The sequence below is a fragment of the Nilaparvata lugens genome, chromosome 11 (genome assembly GCF_014356525.2).
Source record: "Nilaparvata lugens isolate BPH chromosome 11, ASM1435652v1, whole genome shotgun sequence".
Lineage (NCBI taxonomy): Eukaryota > Metazoa > Arthropoda > Insecta > Hemiptera > Delphacidae > Nilaparvata > Nilaparvata lugens.
This window is the reverse complement of record NC_052514.1, coordinates 36,070,266-36,091,759: the sequence shown is the minus strand read 5'-3', so window position 1 is coordinate 36,091,759 and position 21,494 is coordinate 36,070,266. Positions and strand designations below refer to the sequence as shown.

Sequence of the window (21,494 nt, the reverse complement as noted above, 5' to 3'; positions counted from 1 at the left end):
CCTCCCTCGCGTCGGCCAATGGCAACCGCTCCAGAGCGGCGCTCCCATTGGCCGAGGGGAGACTTGAGTGAAGTGGAACAGCTCCAGGGGTTGACACCAGCCTTGCAGCACTCAAGTGGCGACTGTTCACTCAAGTGGATGCTCTCCTTGACTTCTTGGTCGACAGTCCTCGAAACCAACGGGAACGGTCAGAGAACGCGTCTTGAAGGGGTTCCATGTAGTGCAAATCGTTAGTCAACAGTTTAGTTTACTCTGGAAGCCGAAAAGATATCAGTTTCAGAGTCTATCAGTTGTATTTTCAGAGTGAGTTCAATAATTAGAACATCGTCAACCGTTTAGCATTCGGGAATCGTTAATCAACAGTTTAGTTCACTCTGGAAACCGAAAAGATATCAGTTTCAGAGTCTTTCAGTTGTGGTTTTAAAATGAGTTGAATATTTTCGGACATCGTCAACCGTTTAGCATTCGGAAATCGTTGGTCAACAGTTTAGTTTACTCTGGCAACCGAGAAGATATCAGTTTCAGAGTCTTTCAGTTGTGTTTTGAAATGAGTTCAATACTTCGAACATCGTCAAACGTTTAGAATTCGGAAATCGTTAGTCAACAGTTTAGTTTACTCTGGAAACCGAGAAGATATCAGTTTCAGAGTCGTTCGGTTGTGATTTTAGAGTGAGTTCAATATTTCGGAGATCGTCAATAGTCTGGTTTATCGTTCAGGAACCGTTTAGAACTCAGGTGTGGAAGTTCAGGTTTTGTTTCTGTGAGAAGGTTACGAGATCAGTGATTTCAGGAAAAGTTTTGCAACGTGGTTTAATCAATAATTTCCACAGTGATTCAAATATAGTGACAAAACTAGAGATTTCTGGAGAGACTATTCAAAAATCGTTTGCTTCTATGGAGAATCATGAGTTTTCTGTTTCCGAATGAATAGGTCTGTTTTCTACAGTGGTTTGCATATGAAACAATCTTGTGAATTACAAGCTACTTTTGACTCGTTCTGATTTGAACACTGCTGTGTGATATTGTGCTGAACCAATTTTGAAAAGCAGACAAATAAATTTATGGATTTTAGAGAGATGCTTTCATAAGGGAGTCAAATTCTCTATGAACTAGTGAATCTGCGAAGATTGCTACTGTGGTAGTGATTCCAAATTGAACGTGATAATTATTCTAGAAAGCTTCGTTGATGAAGTTTTATTCCAGTACGAAACTTTCGCATGTTCAACTTTGCATGAAACTTTTGCAAATTCATGGGAACTAGAGTTAGTATGTTTTCGATACTAAGTATGTTGAAGCAGTAAATGTGACATATGACAAGACTGGGATCTAAATAGCAATCAGTGGATAACGTTATGTGTGAAAAGTTACAAGGAACATCTCGCTTAATTATTTTCTGTTTTCGAACTCTCCAAAACTTGTTAATCCTTTAGATTGAGTTCCCCGACTTTGCAAATATAACTGTATCATATATAACTATATATGATACATGTTATAAGCAGTTATAAAAAGAAGCTCGTATTTCCAGTCTTTTATACAAGTAACAACGTTTTCAAATTTGAAAACTAACTGAATTTCAAATGAGGTTTTGTAATCTTATACAAAGAGTTTCCTGGTTTCTTCGATTTAGCCTATCAAACTTTTCTAAACGGGAACAAAGAGCGATTTATCGTGAACGAAATTCGAACTTCTACCACTACTACTAAATTCCTCCTACTATTTCTTGAACCAGAACAATTTAGCGAATTAGCGATTTATCGCGAATGTGTGGTGTCGATTGTATCAACTCTTCGAATCCACTCCCTTCCAGAATTTTTTGAACGAGATCTTCAATTTAGCGCGAATGTCACAATTCTACAAACTCTTCGAATCCAATCCCTTCCAGAACTTTTTGAAAGGTGCCGATCAGTGATTTATAGTGATTTATCGTGAATTAGTAGTGTCCATTCTACAAACTCTTCGAATACACTATCTTCCAGATTTTTTTGAACGGTGACGATCTTTAATTTACCGCGAATGTGTGGTGACAATTCTACAAACTCTTCGAATCCACTCCCTTCCAGACTTTTTGAACGAGACGATCAGCGATTTATCGTTAATGTGTGGATGCAATTCCAACTCGTCGAAATTGCGTTCTTCTGTCGAAATGACGTCGTCGGAAGAGAAAAGTTCGAGTAAAAGGGATTCTCCGTCACCAGCCGCTAGCCGGAGTCTACCCACCAGGATGACGACACCATTGCTGGCGTGGTGTCCGGCCCTCATGCCACCGTGGTGTCCGATTCTGCCCGCGGCGGCCTGGTGTTCGCCGGCGATACGATCTGCGTTGCCTGGGTGCGTTCAAATTACGTTCTAAGCTTGTTTTACGTCCTTTTTTTCGTTTTATTTTCAGGTTAAATCCTCTTCAGTACTTAAAAAAAGTCCCTCAATAACTTTTCTTCAATTTCACGTATTAATCTTTTCTCACATCCTTATTTTTGAACAAGCGTTAGTTATTTATGTAATCATAAATTTCATCATTTACGGTAGTAACTTCCAGTTCAATATAGAAAAATATATTTGATAAGAGCTTATTGAACGAGCGTTAACTAGTTCTCACTTTTAACTTAATGAATGCCAAAGTCGTTGTCCGTCTGTTTGTATGTTCTACAATAACTTTAGAGAGAATTATTGATCAATCAGCTTCAAATTTTGAACACGTATTCTTCGAACCATTCTACAGGTCATGTTCGTTGAGCAACAAAATTGACTCACTCCTTTGTCCTTTTTCAGAATATTAAAATAACATTGAAAGTGCATATGGAAAAAATTGTTGTGTTTTATCATTTAGTCAGCTGAAGAACTCATTGCATGCAATTAGTACAGTTTTCCCATTCATTCATAACATCAGCTGAGGATATTTTGAAGCTATCACTCAGACAGTCTTTCATTCGCTGACACATGATTTCAGCTGGTTAATATACAACATAATTTAAAACTTTTGTTTATATGTTGCGCATTTACGGCGAAACGCGGTAATAGATTTCCATGAAATTTGACAGGTATGTTCCTTTTTTAATTGCACGTCGACGTATATACAAGGTTCTTGGAAATTTCGCATTTCAAGGATAATATGAAAGGGAAAAGGAGCCTCCTTCATACCCCAATATTAGAGTAAAAATCATAGTATAGAATTATTCATCATAAATCAGCTGACAAGTGATTACACAGATGTGTGGAGAAGCCAGTCTATTGCTGTATTTCCATAAGGTCTATTATAGTTTCAATCTGGTACTTGTGGATGAGATTACTGCGTGAGGTCTACTGTTCACAGAACTACTTGTAGAGAAATAAATGTTAGACAGATTTTGGTTGAACGAGGAGAAAGAAAGTTCAAATAACTAGAATGAAGTGTGAGGAAGAAAAAACAAAATTGATTACGAAAGATGTGGGTGACAGAGCGTAGTTAAACAAAGAGGGAAACGAAGAAGAAAGCGCAATAAACAGTTGAAGCGACTAAGCTAATTCACCATGAAACAAGGAAACAGAGTTAAGTTAATCCGGGTTTATAGGGGGCTGTAAACGCCTTACGCCGGTTATCTGTCTTCTGGCGTTTAAAAGTCGGTACGACAAGCAATTAGTGTTAAGTTTACTCAGCCATCTAAACTGAGTTAAACGGCAATTAAACGAACCTAGGTCTTAGTTAGTTGCTTTTTAACTCACCGCCCTAACAACCTGACAACATAGAGAAGACATCATTATATTTCAGAAAGAAGATATTTCATCTCATATTTATTCAATATTGATTTATCTAATTATGATATACTTTTCTTATATTTTATCTCTGCTGACACCAACAACACCTATTGACAGGTTTACAAGATTTTTAGGGGAATACAAATAGTTATTTGTGCAACTAGTGCGCAAAGTGACAGTTCGCTGCACCGAAAGAAAAGGCGAGGGCGGAATGGTTTCTTGAGTGCAGCAGACGAACTTTGCGCACGTATTTCACATTAAGTTTTTCCTACAGTTACCATTGAATATGAAAAGTGGGTAATTATGGGTAAAATTCCCTGAAATGCATCAAATGTATATCTGTGTAATTTTATTATTAATGAATAAAATTGAATAATGTAGTAGTGTTTGAACGGCTGTGTGCTGTCAACTGCTGTCATCCACTGTTGTCCACCACCTCAAGATTCTTATAACGTGCACCACAGTCACAGTTACCAACTTAATTTTGATTTTGCTGCACTGGTACTCCATATAACCTACTAACTATTTTGCGTTGCCATGTTGCAAATCTGGAGTGCAGGAAATATTTTTCCCGCACTAGAGCGGAAAAGTGATTCTTTGCGTTCTGTAATCAGTGCAGCAATGGCCATTTTTCAACGTAACTGTAGGAAAAATAATTTTGATAAATAGACCATCATCTATTAATTTGCACTTATGAAGTTGTCTGCAATGATATCGTGGTTAAGTCATAGACATTGGACATTACTGTCCAAACTTCGCCACCTCATCAAATTAAGAAGTCATTATATGCTACTAGCAGGTAACCCGTGCTTCGCAAGGGTCTTTCTTAAGACTTGACGTAATGAAATCTAGAAGAATTCAAAATAGGCCCATGTACAGTGAGTCAGTCATTCTATCAGGGCTCGAATAATTTTTAAATTTCAATTAAATAAGAATGGAAGAATATAATTTCTTTATGTAAATAACAACACCTTCATTCAAAGACATATTAACTGCATGCGTTTTCATATTGCCGATACAGCATTGATGAAACTGTAGACGTTTATTTAGCATTTGTCACAAAAATTGTTCTAGCTGAAAAATTAATAATCCATGCCACCTGTAGGCCTGTACATTGCATCAGGAAAACGAAGTTTCAAAACTATGTTTTTCAGGTAGAAAGAAATATAGAAACAGATGTACCTTTTTTAATTTCGACCATATGATTTGGTGATTTTTTAATGAAATCGAGTGTACCATTTATGAAATTTAAACATTAATTCTGAAAAATCTAGAAGGAAAATTAAAATTTGGGCTTTCAGGTGCACGAGATTGATATTTTTAGAATCCATGTGCAAAATTTGGAGATCTAAATCATTCCCGTTTTTCCGGTATGCAATCCACAAGTTGACATGTTTTGATGCGAACAGACGAACACACGAACAAACACAACCTTACTCTCTCTTATTATATAGATAGAAAAGATGTTATCAATGATTCTCTATAGCACAATCGAGATATCAGTTGAATCTATGGAGCATCAAACACAATAAGTGAAATGTACATGAATACATACAAGTTGATTCAATATCAGATCAACTTTACATTTATAACATTCCTTAAACACAACATCAAATTAATGATTGGGAGAGAATCAACAGGATAAACCTAAAACTGTTCCTCTCCCTTATTTTGATAAAAATAGTCCAAATGAGGTTATGAAAACACTTTTATAAAGATCACAAAAGTTCACAGTCCAAATATACATTATACTAGAAATTTTGTATCTCGGTTGATCAGAAAGATGAAACAAATTATTATTAACTTGAAAGATAATGAAATATTCCCGATTTGAATAAAGTTGGAAGTAATATTGTGGTCTCTATTTTCAAACTATAACACGATTGAAATACAAATTGAAATCATCAAACAAATGCACAATATTTTTTGAATGAACAACAACTAATAATTCTATTGTAAAATATAGAATAAATAAATAATTTTGCTGCAAGACCCGTATGCTCGGTAGCAAGTTTGTAAGTTAAACTCAAGTTCAACTTGGCCCTGGATTGAGTCGAATATTGATTATAATGTTTTACATTGCGAGTTTAAAATAACAAGCCGATTAAGTTGAGATTAAGTTGAAACGCAGAACGCAGCCCCAAGTTTAAATGGATGGACTAAATCAAACATTCTTTATTCAACAAGTTACAAACACTTGACAATATTGATAGCTTCAGATAAGTTTCACTCGAAAAGAATGATACAAATTTTAAATTTAAACACATAAAAGGAAACAAGAAAAAACACATTATAAAAGTAAATAGATGAATTATTTCACATTAAACAATAATTTATTGTCTTCTTGAATGGAATACGGAGCTCCCCTCAGTGAAGCTGATTTCACTTTTTTTATATTATTGAATGAAAAAGACTAAGAATTGTCAATATTAAGTGATTACTAATCAAAGTGAAAGTCTTGTATGTCAGTTGGAGGAAGTATAGGTATAGGCTGACAAAATAAAACAATATTATAATCTTACAATCTCATCTATATAATAAGAGAGAGTAGGGTTGTGTTTGTTCGTTTGTTCGCATCAAAACATGTCAACTTGTGGATTGCATACCGGAAAAACGGGAATGATTCAGATCTCCAAATTTTGAAAATAGATTCTAAAAATATCAATCTCGTGCACCTGGAAGCCCAAATTTCAATTTTCCTTCAAGATTTTTCAGAATTAGTGTTCAAACTTCATTAATCTATACTTATAAAATTCTTATCTCACTGACTCACTGATCACGATTTCTAGAAAACTACTGGATGGATTGCAACAAAACTTGGAATACAGCTTCCTTAAACGTCCTAGGTGATCTGTAAGGAATCTTTTGGCGATATTTCAACTCTAAGGGTGGTTTTTACGGGTTTAAAGTTCGTCTTTTAGCATGTATATTCATTCTTCTTCTCCCAATCTCATTATTATAATAGAAATGTCCATATCATATGTTATTATAGATCTATAATCTAGAGAGAGTACCTCTTCGAAACAGTTGTTAACTGGCAACTTAATTGATAATTTTGACAGGTTGGCATTAATTAAGTTGAGATGACTTCATTAGGTTGGCCCCAAGTTGAAGAACGAATCAAAATGCATTTATCGAGAACAAATTGATTGGGCACTGCTGAGATAGTTTTTATTTTTCATAAAACAAACTTTTATGACGGGAGTTGCTTCTATCAAGTGATCCTATTCTATCAAGACTAATTTAATTTTGTTTGTATATCCGATCGCAATAACTGCTTAAACAATTTCGATAAAATTATAATAATTCAGTATGGAGTATATGGAGGGTATTTTCAAAACTTCAGAAGTGTCCGTTGTGGAATCTGTTTGCAAAGAATGGGGAAATTCGGCCAAAATTTAACTTGGGCGGAAGAAAGGGGCCATTTATTAAAACGGCCAAATAGCTGTTCCTTTTCCCAATATTCTACAAAATTCGCTGCAATTGGACTACTGTTCTACAGAGCACTTCCAACACATCAATGATTAATCGAATGATTTGACTCAATAGTTTTCATGCCAAGTTGTGGCCTAATCTAAAAACAATTAAAACGATGTTGGAAGAATTTAGATTATAAATGGTTCACAAAAATAATCTTATCTTTCAATTCCCGAAGCGAAGCACGGGTACCCTGCTAGTTTATTTATACATCGAAACATACAAAGTCATTCTCAACTGTGACTAATTATCGTATGAAACTTATCGTACAAGTTATTATATCTGGTATTGGCTACTTGGAAATTTGTGCAGAAATTTATAATTAGAACATAACCTACTATGAGCAAATGTGGAAACCTCTCTCAAGTGGTCTCTGTTCACCACAGACAGGTTGTCGCCCACAGGTTGAAGATGTGTTTCGTTTTAAACTGAGTGATTGGACGCAAACAATCGGAAGATGGGCACTCATTGTTGCCAAAGCTCGAGTTTCCGCTCCCTTGAAGCTAGAAGCAGTCAGTCGGGCCGCTAAGCCGCTAATTTATTACAGAAGTGCCTGAAGTAGGTAAGAGAGGATGTGTTCTGGAATTTCTGTCGCTTCAGAACAAGGAGAAGAAGAAGAAGAATGAGAAGAAGAAGAAGAAGAGAAAAATGAAGGAGAATGAGAGGATGAAGAAGAAGAAGAAGGAGAAGAAGAAAAGGTTTTTGTGTCACCTCACAGCGCACAGGTGTGTGTGTAACTTGAAAACTCTCCACTTGACTTGGTCAAGAGGCATATAGTCTCTTGAACAAAGAATGGAGCACTATATAGACATTTTACTACGATGGAATTCATGAATGAACGGTTGTATGTTAGGTGGAGGGAATATAGGAATAGATACAAATATAAGACACAGGAAGTTTCAACAAACTGGTGGAAACAAAAGTGTGGTATACTTGAGCAAGCTACATTAACATACAAGATATAGTTGAATGGTATTAAGATTTATGGATGAACAGAGAGAAATACCGAACAAAATACAAGGATATTTGAATGCAGTTTTCAATTACCGTCTACGTAGAAGTACTGAACAATAAGGCATTGATATTTTTGAATGAACAGCTAGAAGTATCTAACAAAACATTGTAGTATCTCATTGACATTTTTGAATGAACAGAGAGAGTACCGAAAAACAATGTATAGTAATATAGTAATTTGAATGAACAGCTAGAAGTACCAAACAAAACATTGTAGTATCTCATAGACATCTCTGAATGAACAGAGAGAACACCGAAAAAAAAATCTGGTGTGGCGCACTCACGCAACTTTCCTTGCCGTTATAAAAATTTATCACCTGACGCTAGTGTTCCCGCGCATCTCAAGTCTACTATTCAAAGATCCAAGCCAGCTGGTGACAGGACAATAAGGCTAGAGACACACGAAGCTATCTCATCATAGTGAATGATTTAATAGAATCAACAGTTGCCAACAGTTTGTAATTGAAATAGTAAAATTTTCTTGAATTTCGAGCTTATTTTCAATTTCAGGTGAAAATGTTACCGAACATTAATTGAAGAGATTTTCATGCTGAATCTTTTCCACTTGGAAAATATACTTAAATACTTTATAGTATTTAAATACTTAAATATTTTCCTTGGTAATACTTTCCTTACCTATGGTAATAGGGCAAGGAAAGTAACAATGTATATTAATATAGCGTTGAAGTCGTTGAATGAACAGCTAGAAGTACCTAACAAAACATTCTAGTATCTCATTGACATTTTTGGATGAAGAGAGAGAAATACCGAACAGAATACGAGGATATTTGAATGCAGTTTTCAATGACCATCTAGAAGTACTTAACAAAACATAGAAATATCTCACATTCACATTTTTGAATGGCCAGCTACAAGTACCGAACAATATAGCATTGACATTTTTGGATGAACAGGTAGAGGTGAAAAACAATGTATAGTAATATAGCATTGACATGTTTGAATGAACAGGTAGAAGTATCAATTGAGAACAAGTGTAGAGGCGTGATTTGCCATGTTGGGTGAGGATTAGTGAGTGAGTAGTCACCTGCCTCCTCTCGACGATTCGTGAGGAGGATGCTGCTCCCAATATCCGTGTGCTTCATTGTTCGGTCACGAAAGCGTCACGGCTCCTCCTAACGTGACAGGTGTACTGTTTCACGCTCGTTTGGCCGAATCATTTACGTCCCGAGTATATTTTACAGGTGGTGGAGACTTGCAAATATGTTGAGGAATTCTGTTGTCGATTGTTTTGCTTGTAGAATCTAGGTTTTGAAAGTAAATAATCATCTGAAACGTAATGATGGCGTATTTTACAGGTGGTGTTAATGAGGCTTGCCAAGATTCAAGATTTCTTTATCGCAGAAAACATTTGTACAAATAAATAGCATCGTCATAATTACAGGTGGAGACTTGCAAATAAGTTGGGGAATTCTGTTGTCGATTGTTTTGCTTGTAGAATCTAGATTTTGAAAGTAAATAATCATCTGAAACGTATTGATGGCGTATTTTACAGTTGGTGTTAATGAGACTTGCAAAGATTTAAGATTTCTCTATCGCAGAAAACATTTGTACAAATGGATAGCATCGTCATAATTAAAGGTGGAGACTTGCAAATAAGTTGGGGAATTCTGTTGTCGATTGTTTTGCTTGTAGAATATAGATTTTGAAAGTAAATAATCATCTGAAACGTATTGATGGCGTATTTTACAGTTGGTGTTAATGAGACTTGCAAAGATTTAAGATTTCTCTATCGCAGAAAACATTTGTACAAATGGATAGCATCGTCATAATTACAGGTGGAGACTTGCAAATAAGTTGGGGAATTCTGTTGTCAATTGTTTTGCTTGTACAATTTAGATTTTGAAAGTAAATAATCATCTGAAAGGTATTGATGGCGTATTTAACAGGTGGTGTTAATGAGACTTGCAAAGATTCGAGATTTTTTTATTGCAGAAAAAATTTCTACAAATGAATAGCATCGTCATAAATCAAACATGATAAATACAAAGAATTTACATTCGAAGAAATGAAAATTTAAACACAAGCATAACTTACAAACCGCAGACAAAATACCCCCAAATTGAAAACTCCTCATTGGATGGATATGATGATAACCAATCAAAGTTACTAATTACCTAGGAAATAAGTTTCGCTGATTTAATTGTTCCACTAGATTAATTATTGTTGATTATTCCATTATCAACAATAATAATTGGATTATACGATTACTTCAACCAATTTATTACTATTCAGTGATCAACCCACTGGATTATTCAATTTGAAAAATAGTATAATATTCATCATTTCTAATAACAACTATAGTGAGGTCCACGTTACAATGGCAGTGAATAAAGATAGGAGAACAACGTTGCCGAGCCTTTGTCTTGTCAATACCTTCTATAGACGGTAGCTAATACAGATTTATTGATGTAATATTACTTGTTCATTCTCGTTCAAAATAATCAATTATATTTTATTAAGCAAGAAATTAATTTTTTTCAAAAATGTCATGTTACATTTTCATAATAAAGATTAAATATCTTGTTAGTTAAGTGATTATTCTATTTTGTTAAAAGACGATCTGGCATCAGAGCAAAGCGAGAAAGAGATAGCTCTATCCCGTTTGTTGAATGGTAGACTAGGATAGCAATACCATTGCTAATCAAACACTGCCATTATAACGTGGACCTCACTATAAAATGGCTTGAAAGTTGAAAGTCCTCTAAACCCTCACTAAAGGGTTTAGAAAGACCTCACTAAAGCAGTATATTCTATTTTATTTATTGATTCATACAATAAGTACAATATCAAAATTATAGGAAGAGGAGAAATAAGGTAGCCTTGTGCTATTCCTCTCCCAAATTTAGATATGGTTACAGGTCTTGAATGAGGCAAACCGATACTGTATTGATATTAGACTGACTAAACCTTTCGTATAGACTACGCTAATCTCATATTTGATACAAGTCATGAAAAAGTGTTTATTGAAGGGCGATAACCCATATCTTTGCATTCGCAAACAAACTCTGTCATGGGAACAGACACACACCTGTCCGTGCAAACAGGTTCATCTTCCAAGTTATGCATATAATATGTGTTTGAAAAAGAGTTCATTCATGAGTAAGCATAAAGATATTCAAGTTTATCTATTTATTTATTCATGAAAAACATGGAAGCATACAGGATTTCTCCCAAAAATTGCTTCCATAACAACACAATTACAATAGTTCATTATACATAGTAAGAGTACAGAGAAGAAGAATATTGAAAAATTACAATGAAAGGAGAGGAAAAATAATAGTAAAAAAGAAATGAACAAAAAAAACCGAATCAGTACTAATCATACCCTTGAGGACTAGTACAAAAGTGGATTTAAAAAAAAAACATACATCAACTCAACAGACAAGAGACACATTAAAACATTAAAACATTAAAACACTCGACAGTCACACTCGCAGAAGTCGCCTACAATCCCTACGGAAGCGACTGTAACCGAATGACAGGTCAAGATGATACGAGAAGCAATTGAAAATGAATGATGAAAGAATAAGTTATGCACGTATAATTTTATATGCATGAAAAAATTCATTCATGATATAATAAACATGAATGAATATAGTCTTCCTTCTTCTTTCGTGTCTGGGTGCACACAGAGTCAAATACTATTCCAAAATCTAGCCGCAGAAACTGCTTTGTTATTTCCTAAAATAATATCCTTCACCGTGCAATGTTTGGACAGGTCATGAGGTGTACATAGTTTTGAGGTATTCCACATTCGCACATTGCATACTCACTATAACCCAATCGCAAAAGCTCCGACCTGAAAATCATCCACAAAGTAGTCCTGAATTTATGATTCTCAGCAGACTGATCTTCTGATTATTGTATTTTATTCGAGGAATGCTGGATTGAGTGTGGCAGAATATCAATTATTGTATTCAAGGAACATTGGCATTCCATATTCGCACATCGCATACTCACTATAACCTAATCGCAAAAGCTCCGACCTGAAGATTATCCACAAAGTAGTCCTGAATTTATGATTCTCAGCAGACTGATCTTCTAATTATTGTATTTTATTCGAGGAATGCTGGATTGAGTGTGGCAGAATATCAATTATTGTATTCAAGGAACATTGGCATTCCATATTCGCACATCGCATACTCACTATAACCCAATCGCAAAAGCTCCGACCTGAAGATTATCCACAAAGTAGTCCTGAATTTATGATTCTCAGCAGACTGATCTTCTTATTATTGTATTTTATTCGAGGAATGCTGGATTGAGTGTGGCAGAATATCAATCATTGTATTCAAGGAACGAGTAATCGAGTTTGATAGAGTATGAATTTATTGTAAAGTATGATTTCAATTGAGAAACAATGTATCAAGTTTGAGCAAGAATCAACAGAATTTCAATGATAGGTATAAATTTATTGAAGAGTATGAATTTATTGTAAAGTATGAATTCATTTGAGGAATAATGTATCAAGTTTGAGCAAGCATCAACAGAATTTCAATGACATTATATTCCAGAGATGCCACTCATAACTTAGAAAATATATCTATTGCACAAGTAAGATTTTTCAGAATTCAAGAAAAATCAATCTCATTTGAGAAATCTTCACATGTAATTGAGAGTAGTGCAATAAGTGTATGATGTATTTGAGAAATCGTCGATTTTAAATGGGAAATTGAATTTTATATAGAGAGACATGTAATGATTTTGGGCGGAGAAGATTTGATATTGATAAATAAGATTAAAATCAAGGCGTATCCCCGGCAAGATATTATTGACTCTAAACTCGAACATTGTATAATTACTAATGTGTAATGGAATATGTTTATTTAACCATGAAAAGGAGTAATAATATACACATTTTGTAAAACAATTTAAGTATACAATATTATATACTCTTATATCATAGCCACCTCTAATACAAGGCCGCGGCCTACGATATTGCAACGTCGCAGTATAGGCCTACAATCTAATACATGATTGGTGAAAAAGATCAGCTTAGATATTAAAAGATATTAGAGGTGGCTATGCTTATATACAATATAAGAGTAGGCTTCAGCAGAGATGGTGAAAAATGAAAAAAATTGAGAAGATGGAAGATTGAAACGTCAAAATAACTCCTAAGGCCCGGTTGCACAACATCCGGTTGAATTTTAACCGTGATTAATTCCACGAGAACCAATCAGAGAAGGCGTTATTGAAAAAAATATATAATTCTCTGATATGATCTCGGTTTGAATTAATCACGGTTAAAGTTTAACCGGCTATTATGCAACCGGCACTAAGGGCCGGTTTCCGAGCTCGGGATTTAGCTAAGTCCTAGACTTTAAACAGCTGGAGTCAGAAAAATGGTTTTCCAAAACGGGGCGTAGTCACAGTCATTAACATAGTCACGTTCGAATTAAATTTCGAAAAACTAGAAAATTGAACACAAAATAGAATAAAGAGAAAATAGTGTAAAGTTTTAGCTATTTTTAATTATGTGGGAATGTCTAATTTCGTCAAGGAAAAACGTTTCCAATTATAGAAATGAGAAAATAAAAACTGTGACTACTGTTATAAAAGCTGCGACTACGCCCCGTTTCGGAAAGCCAATTTTCTGACTCCAGCTGTTTAAAGTCTAGGACTTAGCTAAATCCCAAGTCAATTTTCTGACACCAGCTGTTTAAAGTCTAGGGCTTAACCAAATCCCGAGCTCGGAAACCGGCCCTAAGTGTTTCACAAAAACTAATTGATTCAAAATTTTCTATGTGTATAATATAAATTTAGTATACCATGCAATATCATAGGCTACATTATGGAAGATAATTTTATGAGTTAAAGAATAGAGAAGATAGAGAAGAAAATAACAATATTTGAGATGATAAAAGATTGCAAGATCGTCAAAAAAGGCGTATCCCTACAACGACGCAATGTCTCTAACATGCAACATACACTGAGACACAATCAGTCAGCGACATTTTGTCACGTCAGCTTACATCAGATGAGTTCCACTCTGACACCGCTCCGGAAATGGAGAGAAACAAATCATACAAAAAACCTAAATCAAAACACATATCACTGAGAAATTAGTTTCCGGTGAGGTGTCGGAGAACATTATTTGATTTGATTATTTTTCTGAGCGTGATCCCTGAGACAGTTTTCTGTTAATGCATTAGGCTTCTTACTTTATTACATGCTTTATGTTTTGTGTGTAATGTAGGGAGATTACCAGGTTCACATATCACGTATGATATTATAATGTAATCACAACATGTCACGTGGCATGTATGATAACCGAGAGTCACGAATCACTTTTGGGCGTGGAGGCGTGGAGTGGTTTTTCTAACGTTATCGATACAGACAGTGAAGAGATTCTAGATGTTTTTTTTGTTGTTAAAGCACGCTTTCAAAGTTATGGATGTTATGTTATTTGAATTTGTTCTAAATTATTAGACTTTTCATTCGAAACTGATATTTAGATGATTACATCCATTGGATTAAGATAGGAAAGTGGATAGTTCTGAGCATGACCGTGTTGTGTCTTCGAGTACAGTATTTGTACACAATGTAAAAAAAGTAAATTCGTATGGCTTTTGTTATAAAAGCTGCGACTACGCCCCGTTTCGGAAAGCCAATTTTCTGACTCCAGCTGTTTAAAGTCTAGGACTTAGCTAAATCCCAAGTCAATTTTCTGACACCAGCTGTTTAAAGTCTAGGGCTTAACCAAATCCCGAGCTCGGAAACCGGCCCTAAGTGTTTCACAAAAACTAATTGATTCAAAATTTTCTATGTGTATAATATAAATTTAGTATACCATGCAATATCATAGGCTACATTATGGAAGATAATTTTATGAGTTAAAGAATAGAGAAGATAGAGAAGAAAATAACAATATTTGAGATGATAAAAGATTGCAAGATCGTCAAAAAAGGCGTATCCCTACAACGACGCAATGTCTCTAACATGCAACATACACTGAGACACAATCAGTCAGCGACATTTTGTCACGTCAGCTTACATCAGATGAGCTCCACTCTGACACCGCTCCGGAAATGGAGAGAAACAAATCATACAGAAAAACCTTAAACAAAACACATATCACTGAGAAATTAGTTTCCGGTGAGGTGTCGGAGAACATTATTTGATTTGATTATTTTTGTGAGCGTGTTCACTGAGACAGTTTTCTGTTAATGCATTAGGCTTCTTACTTTATTACATGCTTTATGTTTTGTGTGTAATGTAGGGAGATTGCCAGGTTCACATATCACGTATAATATTATATGTAATCATAACATGTCACGTGGCATGTATGATAACTGGGCATCACGAATCACTTTTGGGCGTGGAGTGGTTTTTCTAACGTTATCGATTACAGACAGTGAAGAGATTCTAGATAGTTGGATTTTTGTTGTTAATGCACGCTTTAGAAGTTATTGGACATTACGTTATTTGAATTTGTTCTAAATTAGACTTTTCATTCAAAAATGATTTCAAGATGATTGATCAGTTAATCTCAGTTATTAGTTAAAATCAGTAATCAGTTAAAATCAGTTAATCTCACTATATCCATTGGATGTAGATTGGAAAGTGTATAGTTCTGAGCATGACCGTGTTGTGTCTTTCCTCGAATACAGTATTTGTACACAATGTGATAAATAAATAATCATACGGAAAATCAAAAGACTGTGATAATGAATCCATCTAACAAAATGGAACAGTAGGAAGCAAGGAAATACTTTTACAAAATAGCAAGCTTGAACTTGGGAAAGTTGGACTAAAGACCTGAAGTTGTAATACTGCTCAGATCCAACGGGGCCTCTAAATTCTTCTTTCATATTCATTCACCCTTGACGTGGAATTGTGATAGGGTGATGATCATTCATGATCAGTAATGAACCTTAATTTTGAAATTTTATTAGATGTATTACTGTTTTTGGCTGATTCAATATGTTTTGAACCTAATTCAATATGTTTGGATCCTAATTCAATATTTTTTGAACCTAATTCAATATATTTTGAACCTAATTGAATAAGTTTCGATCTTTATTCAATATGTTTTATTTGTTTGTTTGTTTAGGCTACTGGACAGTATGAAACTGCCCTCCCAGGCCAGATCGTCAGGGTTTCACATCTGCGATATTCTAGATCTCAACGATGCAAAGGCACATAGTGATATGCCACCTAACTCAATGCCCAATAGTGTTTCAGGTAAGATAAACAAACGTTTGATAAATTCCGATCATAGTATGCTAAGATACAGATTTTTCTAGTTTCAAACAACTCTAGTTGTTGGCCTATGAGGTTTCTGTAATGATAATAATAATATCATATAATGTTTACTGTAACAGTAATAATAAGGAACTGAAACCTAATAATAATTAGGTTTCTGTGATTGTATATTGTATATGTATTGAATAGTTTGCTGAGCTGAGATTTATTTCAGTTTCGAAATACTCAAGCTGTTATGAATTATTCGGAATAATAGATTTTGTTCAGTTACATTTTGGTTCTAAATTTTGAAGTTCCTCCCACTAGTCTATTTCCAGTAGACTTGACACGCCTTCTTTTGGCCAATAGCAGCACTCCATTGCCAAGCGTAGCTGGGCCAATCAGAAGCTTCCATTCCTGTGTCAAATTAGCTTGTTCGGCCATTTTAATTCCTTTCAGATAGAAATTTCAACTTCTATCAACTTCAATTTCACTTTCCGTCACGAACTTCTTTCAATTATTAATCAGAGCTAGTTATTTTCCAACGGTTTTTTAGTGCACAGTCAATCTCATAATATACATAGTATAAATAGAGATAAAAATCTCAGCACCCTTTGAATTATTTTATCACATAATGTTCCAACGTTCATGCCATTTCCAAGTGATATGAAGTAAAAAATAAATAAAATACACATAGTATATTTCATTTGCATTTAATTGCCGGACTTGAAAAACAAAACCCAATCTCTACTCATTTTTTGAATAATTAAAATAAATAGCAAACGCAATTACAGTGTTTATGTAGTAGTCTTCCTCAAGAAAAATGCTCGTTTTGGCCGTACACTAATTCATATATTGGATCATCTATTCAATAATCTATGAGCAGTCTCAAATCATTATAATCTCCGGAATAGAATCAAGAAGAAATATTGCCGGTTGCTAGTTCTTCAAGTGTGCAAATGGATTTAGTTTGCTTTGCACAAGATGTCAGAAGTCACTGACGATCTCTATAGAAGAACTGTAGATCGAAGAAGTGACTAGATTTGTCAGTAGATCTGTATTATATCAGAAGTGGAAAAACTAAACTCGTATTTTTTTCGATTCTTTCAAACGTTGTCAATCAAAATCAATCGATTGCAAAGTCGAGTCAAGCCAAATCGATTGAAATTAGTCGATTGTCAGACTTCTCTCTGACTGTGGAACACTTCACTTTACAGATCCTCTTCACTTGAACTCTAGGATTCTAGTACTAGCCTAATTGTTTATGACTTATTTTATCATTTCTATTTCTAATAAAAATTTCTACCAACATTAGGCCCAAGTTATGTTTTCCCATCCTTATTCATTATGCTGTATTTTTGAGAGTAATTTATTTTGGATGAACATTCAACGATAATACTATTAAAAGTCATCACAGAGTAAGATAATTTGCAAGATTTTACTTTTTCAATTTAATTATGATTCTGATCCTCGCTTTGTCACAGTATTTATTCAGTTTCAAGCAAACATATGAATAATATTAAATAAAAATACTAATAGTATTTTTATTTAATATGAATAATTACCACAATATCAACTTCTCAACTTCACACAAAGGGAAAGAATAATATTTTAAAACATTGCAAGTTCATGATTTCCAAGATAATACCGTAGGAAATACCCAATTGATTATCCTGAAATGAGAAATATTTGTTTCAAATCCTGAGTTGACTTTTAAGCAATTAGAACATTTATATTTGAAAGCATTACAAGTTTTCAAGACAATACCACAGGAAAATATTGAATTGATATGTTCTGAAATAAGAAATATTTATTCCAGGTCCTGAGTTGACTCCACTGGTTCCCTCCAACCTCTTATTTCCTACATCTTTGCAAACATCAACAGAGGCTCTTCAACATCACTGGAACAACACTATTACCGAGCTAAGAGGTCAGTCAACACTCATTTCATAATTCAAATTGATTCTCATATCGAGAACTAGATTATCCTTGAATGATCTGATCTATTAGTTCTCTATTGGATCTTAAAAAATTAATGTCGATGTGCATTTTACTTATTTAGATTACTCAATTATTTACTTGTCTACATATATTTACTCATTCAGGCTACTTAAGCCCTGCACACACACACACACATCGATTTTTGTTCGTATAATATTTTGACGTCCTTATAAATTCTATCAGATTGAACGGAACTCGACAAACATTATTTGTTTAATTTGATAGAATTTATAAGTACGGCAAAATATCGTACGAACAAAACTCGATGTGAGTGTAGCTAGCCTTACTTATTTCGATTTTAGACTACTTACTTATTCATTTATTTATATTATATCTACTACTTATTTAGACTACTCACTCTTCAATACTTTGATCTCTAAATTATCAGGGGATTTCAATCCTCTGTTTCTCTACCTTTGCTTATGATTATTCTCAATGTGTCTTCCGAATAGTTCTCAATTGCTTTCATCATGTATATCGGGGAGTGAGACATTTATTTTACAAAATCTTAGTATAATTATTAGGCAAAAATATTATTCATACTATAATAAAGGAAAGAACTGCCTTATACACGTACGGAATAGGAAAGTTATGTTTGACGCATCATCACGTCTCAACTACTGGACTGATCAACTTGAAATTCTGCATAAAGATTCTTAATCAACCGATGATTGATTTAATCAGAAGGATTCATTAATATTAATTTTCAATTGTTATTATTTGTTGTATTGCATTATTACAAATTATTGTATTATGAGTTTTTCTGATAAATAAAATCATTATTTCATATTTCAATAATCAACCGATGTTGGTTATAGGCCTATTTTCAAATATACAATATTTCAACACGTCAAGTTTACAGTTTTCAAGTTTAAAAAAAGACCCTTGCGGAGCACGGGTTACCTGCTAGTATAAAATATTTGGCAGTATCTCAATTTAGTGTGAGATGCTGTCTAGCTTGGATTAATTCATTTCATAGCTCAAAGGTTCAGCTGCTATCTTCAATGCCTTCTCAGTCTAGAAATATTGTATTTCATTAATCATTCATTGATAATTGATTGAAAATTTCAACGAAATGTTTGTGAACGGTGTACTATAGCTAAATTGTCATTGGTTGGCTTAGTAATCTTTCACGCAATCCCATTGGTTGTAGCCATAACGACAGAATGGCTTTCTTATTAGTTAGCTTATGATTGGTTGAATTCTCTCGTATACTCTCAACTCTCATTGGCCGACGCTGTGGCTGTGATACAAAGACTGCATTGAGAAAGGAGCTGATTTTTACTCAATCGTATTGTTCTTTACTTGGAGAATCAAGCTATCTACTCTAGTAGGCGGTGGAAATATGAAAATGGCAACTCTGTCGTCCTATAATTTCCACTGACTCTCCTTTGAGTCCAGTCCCACAAGATGTCAAATTATCCATAGATAACTGAGCACCAGTTGCACAGAATCCTGTTAAACTTTAATCATGATTAAATGTCATGACAAACAAAGAGAAGGCTTTTCCGAAAATAAGTATATTCTGATTGGTTCTCGTGACATTTAATCACGATTGAAACTCAACAGGCTTTTGTGCAACCGGAGCTGAAACTTGAATCAGACTATAGCGCAATACTTGAAGTGTATTTGTCTCTAATTAGATGAATGAACAAACTAGCATGCTTTATTACATTGTACTAGGCTCATATATTCCATTATAATTTTATTTTAGAAGGCTATATAAGTTATAGGCTTCATTATGTTGTACTAGCCTCATATATTCCACTATAATATTATTATAGAAGAGTTTTCTATATATATATAAAAGCGAAATGGCACTCACTGACTGACTGACTGACTCACTCGCAGAACTAAAAATCTACCGGACCAAAAACGTTCAAATTTGGTAGGTATGTTCAGTTGGCCCTTTAGAGGCGCACTAAGAACGGATTTGAAAAAATTTCCAAAGATACGCCCAAAATCTGCATTTTTCCAGCGTTTTTTTACGCTTTCATCGAGAACAAATTACCAGAAAATGTTCAAATCTACTACAGAAGCTCAGCCAGGGTATTATAATAATGTTGTGTTAGAAGGAACTTGAAATAACGCCGAAGATACACCCAAAATTAGCGTTTTTTCTGCGTTTTCTGTTATTTCATCAAGTAATAGACAGAAAATTTTCAAATGTGGTACAGAGGTTGAGCGAGGGTCTAAAAATTTTGTGATGAGGTGACTTTAATATTCAATCAAAGATACGCCCAAAATCAGCGTTTTTCTCAGCTTTTCTGCGTTTTCTCAGTACTTTGACTTTCTGATGGAATGAAGCATGCTCAAATGAAAAATGCAAGCGAGCAAAGCGAGCCCGCTGATCTCATTTTTGGACGATCCAGTTGGGGATCCAGGGGGCGGAGCCCCCTGGCTAGACGAATATGGCGAGCGAAGCGAGCCTGACGGCTAATAGTATTATTATAATTCTGAGTCAGCGAATTTCAAGTGTGCATGAGAGGTTAGATCAGTACCACTTCCGAATTGGGTAATAGGCCTCGGGGTACTTCCACTTTACTAATACTATTAGTGCAATACAGTACTTACCTTTGAGTGCACATCAAGCTTTTAGTGTAGGCTACTCATCAATGAGTATAGCTTACTAAATGTCCTCATCGACAATTTGATGAGTGCTCATCAAACTACTCAGCGAAAGTGTTCAACAAATGTTCAAGATTGATCTCAATAATGATTTGATGAGGGTTTATAATTCTGGAGTATTAATAGCTTCTGGAACAGCATCAATGCTTTTCATTTTAAATGAAGAACTTAATTCTTTATTGTTCAGAATTTCTTTAGATTTCTTCATCCGTCTTAGAAGTTCTTCATTTGTTACATGCTCTGTCCAATATATTTTTTAGCATTCTTCGGTAGAACCATAATTAAAAAGCTTCAATTTTCTTGTTCAATGTCCATGACTCTGTACCAGACAGAAAAATAGAGAAGATAGTCTCAACCTCAGAAGTCTAATCTTGTAACATCATGGCTCTTAAAAACTTCTCAACATTAACTCAAGCCAATAGTCCTAGTAGTTTTAT

General features: G+C 34.5%; 1 protein-coding gene across 1 annotated transcript in view; it reads left to right on the top strand.

The window, feature by feature from the left end:
- The first annotated feature begins 2,043 nt into the window (after positions 1 to 2,043).
- LOC111054939 (homeobox protein vnd-like) overlaps positions 2,044 to 21,494 on the top strand; it is a 36,694-nt gene continuing 17,243 nt past the window's right edge. Inside the window, exons 1-3 of the mRNA XM_039438326.1 lie at positions 2,044 to 2,328; positions 16,298 to 16,428; positions 18,248 to 18,358. Coding sequence (XP_039294260.1) covers positions 2,096 to 2,328; positions 16,298 to 16,428; positions 18,248 to 18,358 — 475 coding nt within the window. The 5' untranslated portion in view covers positions 2,044 to 2,095. The remainder of the gene's footprint in view (positions 2,329 to 16,297; positions 16,429 to 18,247; positions 18,359 to 21,494) is intronic.